The sequence below is a fragment of the Fukomys damarensis genome, unplaced genomic scaffold, assembly GCF_012274545.1.
Source record: "Fukomys damarensis isolate Sample0158 unplaced genomic scaffold, DMR_v1.0_HiC HiC_scaffold_39, whole genome shotgun sequence".
Lineage (NCBI taxonomy): Eukaryota > Metazoa > Chordata > Mammalia > Rodentia > Bathyergidae > Fukomys > Fukomys damarensis.
Window position 1 is genome coordinate 39,469,045 of NW_022900951.1, and position 2,699 is coordinate 39,471,743.

General features: G+C 33.9%; 1 protein-coding gene across 6 annotated transcripts in view; it reads left to right on the forward strand.

Annotated features, from left to right (window-relative positions):
* Kdm6a (lysine demethylase 6A) overlaps window positions 1-2,699 on the forward strand; it is a 201,215-nt gene that overhangs the window by 129,751 nt on the left and 68,765 nt on the right. For all 6 annotated transcript variants that reach the window (XM_010628373.3, XM_010628377.3, XM_010628376.3 and 3 more), the window contains exon 6: window positions 1,171-1,225. In XM_010628373.3, coding sequence (XP_010626675.1) covers window positions 1,171-1,225 — 55 coding nt within the window. The remainder of the gene's footprint in view (window positions 1-1,170; window positions 1,226-2,699) is intronic.

The following is a 2,699-nucleotide window of genomic DNA, read 5'->3' on the forward strand; positions in this document are numbered from 1 at the left end:
TTTTTTTGGTGGTACTGGGGAGTGACCCCTGGGTAGCTCAGCCATGGAGCTATATCTTTAGCCCTTTTTGTTTTGAGATAGGGTCTTGCTAAGTTGCCCAGACTGGCTTTAAACTTGAGATTCTTGCCGGGGATTTAGCTCAGTGGTGCTGCCTCCTGCCTTGCAAGCACAAGGTCCTGAGTTCAATCCTTGGTACAAAAACAAAACAAAAAGCAAAAACACTTGAAATTCTGCTGCCCAGTCTCTTTGTAGCTGGAACTATAGGTGTGCTCTAATTCTGCAAGCCCTGCTTATTACTTTTAATAGGAAATCTTGTGGAAGCTTAGAAAATGTTAATATACATTTGTAGGACTATTTTTTTTAAAACAAGTGTTCAAAGGTACTCACTTGTTTTTTAGCTTAAAAATTTTATACCAACTCTGGTGCTTGTTGTTGTTTATCTTCTTAGTTTACATTTTAAGTTTAATGCTGACTGTTAGGTGTGACTGAGTGTTGTGACAATTTTTTTTTTAACACTTCATGTTATGCATTGATGTTAAAATGTATTTTATGGGTAGCCTTCTGATAAATTATGAGAGAACACTGTAATATATTTGTGGTTTATTGTCTGAGGAATTAAATTGTACATATACATTGTAGAGGACAGTTATATTTTATAGATGAACATAGGTTATTTTCAGTACAATGAAGATTAAAGAATCAGTAAAGACAGATAGTTGGTTATACACCATGACAGTTCTCACATTGATTTTATGGCTTTCAAAAGTTCACGACTTATTTTCAGGTAAAAGGTAGTGTTTTGACATTAATACCGTCGGACTTATACTTGTATTCTTAAAATTAATGATGAGTTCTACTTAAATTGTATTATAATACTACTTACCTGACCAAAAATTCTGAAGCTTTTTCATATAAAACTATGTATAGGATAACTTGATAAAATTAATTCTTCAAATTCTTCTTTCTCAGCTGTCTCAGGAAAATAATAGAACAACCTGTCAGTGGACAGCAGTAAATATTCAAAGTAATTTTAGTTGGTTAGCTGGTACATTTTATTTGCAAGGCATAATTTTAATATTGTATTAGATCTTACATACCTGAAAGTTATTTTAAGACACTTTTATGTGGCTCTAAATTTAGTGCATTAATTTTCTCACTCTCCTCTTGCAGCATTTTCAGTTAGCTTTGGTTGACTGTAATCCCTGCACTTTGTCCAATGCTGAAAGTAAGTATTAAGCATCATAGTTTTCTACATGTAATCAGATCACTTCCTCATAAATACCAATCATAATATTAATGTTAGTGACAAATTCTATGTGATTTTTTTTCTTATAGAATTGTTGAGTGTTAAATGTGGTAGTTACAACGAGTACTTATACAAACAGAACATGTGAGGCTGTGAGCAGCTTGTGTCTAAAATACATAAGCCAGTAAAGTGGGTTGTTGAATTAAAATTATCTGCACTAATGAACAAGATTAATTTTTGTGTGTATTAATTATATTGTAGATAGTTTGGTGGGATTAAAAACCAGGTGTGCCAGTCATTTTAGGAGAAATGGTATACAAACATTCTTACATGTTCACTTACTGATTCTGGTGTGTGGTATTACAATTATTAGTAATTATGAAGATAATACTTTGACTTTTATTGTAGCTCTATACATCATATAAGTTTGAGGACATCAGTTAATTTAAGAATATGTTTGTGATGTATGTTTTGACACAGTGGTTTTATTCACTTATTTTTACTTTCTATGTAAACTTCATTCCAAAATAACTTGGGTTATATTATAATGTATTTACCAGTAACTGTGTTTTGTGTATTTAATGTACTTTAAAATATCCAATAAATAAGTTTTATAAGCCATTGGATTCAAGTTGGATTTAAAACAAAGCTTTCTTCCTTGAAAAAAAAAGAATTTTAGAGTGTAAGCAGTAATTATGAAAATTTCATGTTATTCAAAGTATTCTAGGATTTAGAAGTTTTTATTTTACTGTAATTTTTTTGTTTTTTTTCTTTATTAATAGAGGTAAGGGAAGAAATAAGGGCCTGCAGAGGGTAAACAGTGGGAAAGCATTGTTGCCTCTAAACCTAAAGTGGCAGAGGGGGCAAAGAATTGAGCTGAGGGACACAGACAGGAGCAGACCTACTCAATGCCTAGCTTTCTCTGTTGTACCACTATTACACTTTTGTTGTCTTCAGTGCTTAGAAATGCCTTGGGAAATTGTTGGATCAGTGAGAAAGCTGTAGAATTTTGAATATAACATGCATTAAAACAGAGCATGGAGGGGCCAAGGGCACACAGCTCAGACTGTCTAGCATTTGCAAGGCTCTGGGTTCAGTCTTTAGGAACACAGACAGCAACACAAACGTAGCATGGGTTAAATCATCTATAATGAACTTGGCTATTTATTGATTGATTGATTGCAGTAATGGGGATTGAAACCAGGCTCTTCATACTGAAATACATCCCAGACTGACTAGCCAGCCCCTCCCTCCTTGCTCTATTCTCAGCCCCTTTTAGTATTTTATCTATCGATCGATCAATTGATTGACTGATTGATCAACAAGGTAGCTCAGGCTGGTCTTGAACTTGCAGATCCTCCTGCCTCAGCTTCCCAAGTGCTTTCTATAATTCTGAATCTTTTCCACCTTGTTTCTCTCTCTCTCTCTGTCTCTCTCTCTCTCTCTTTTTTTT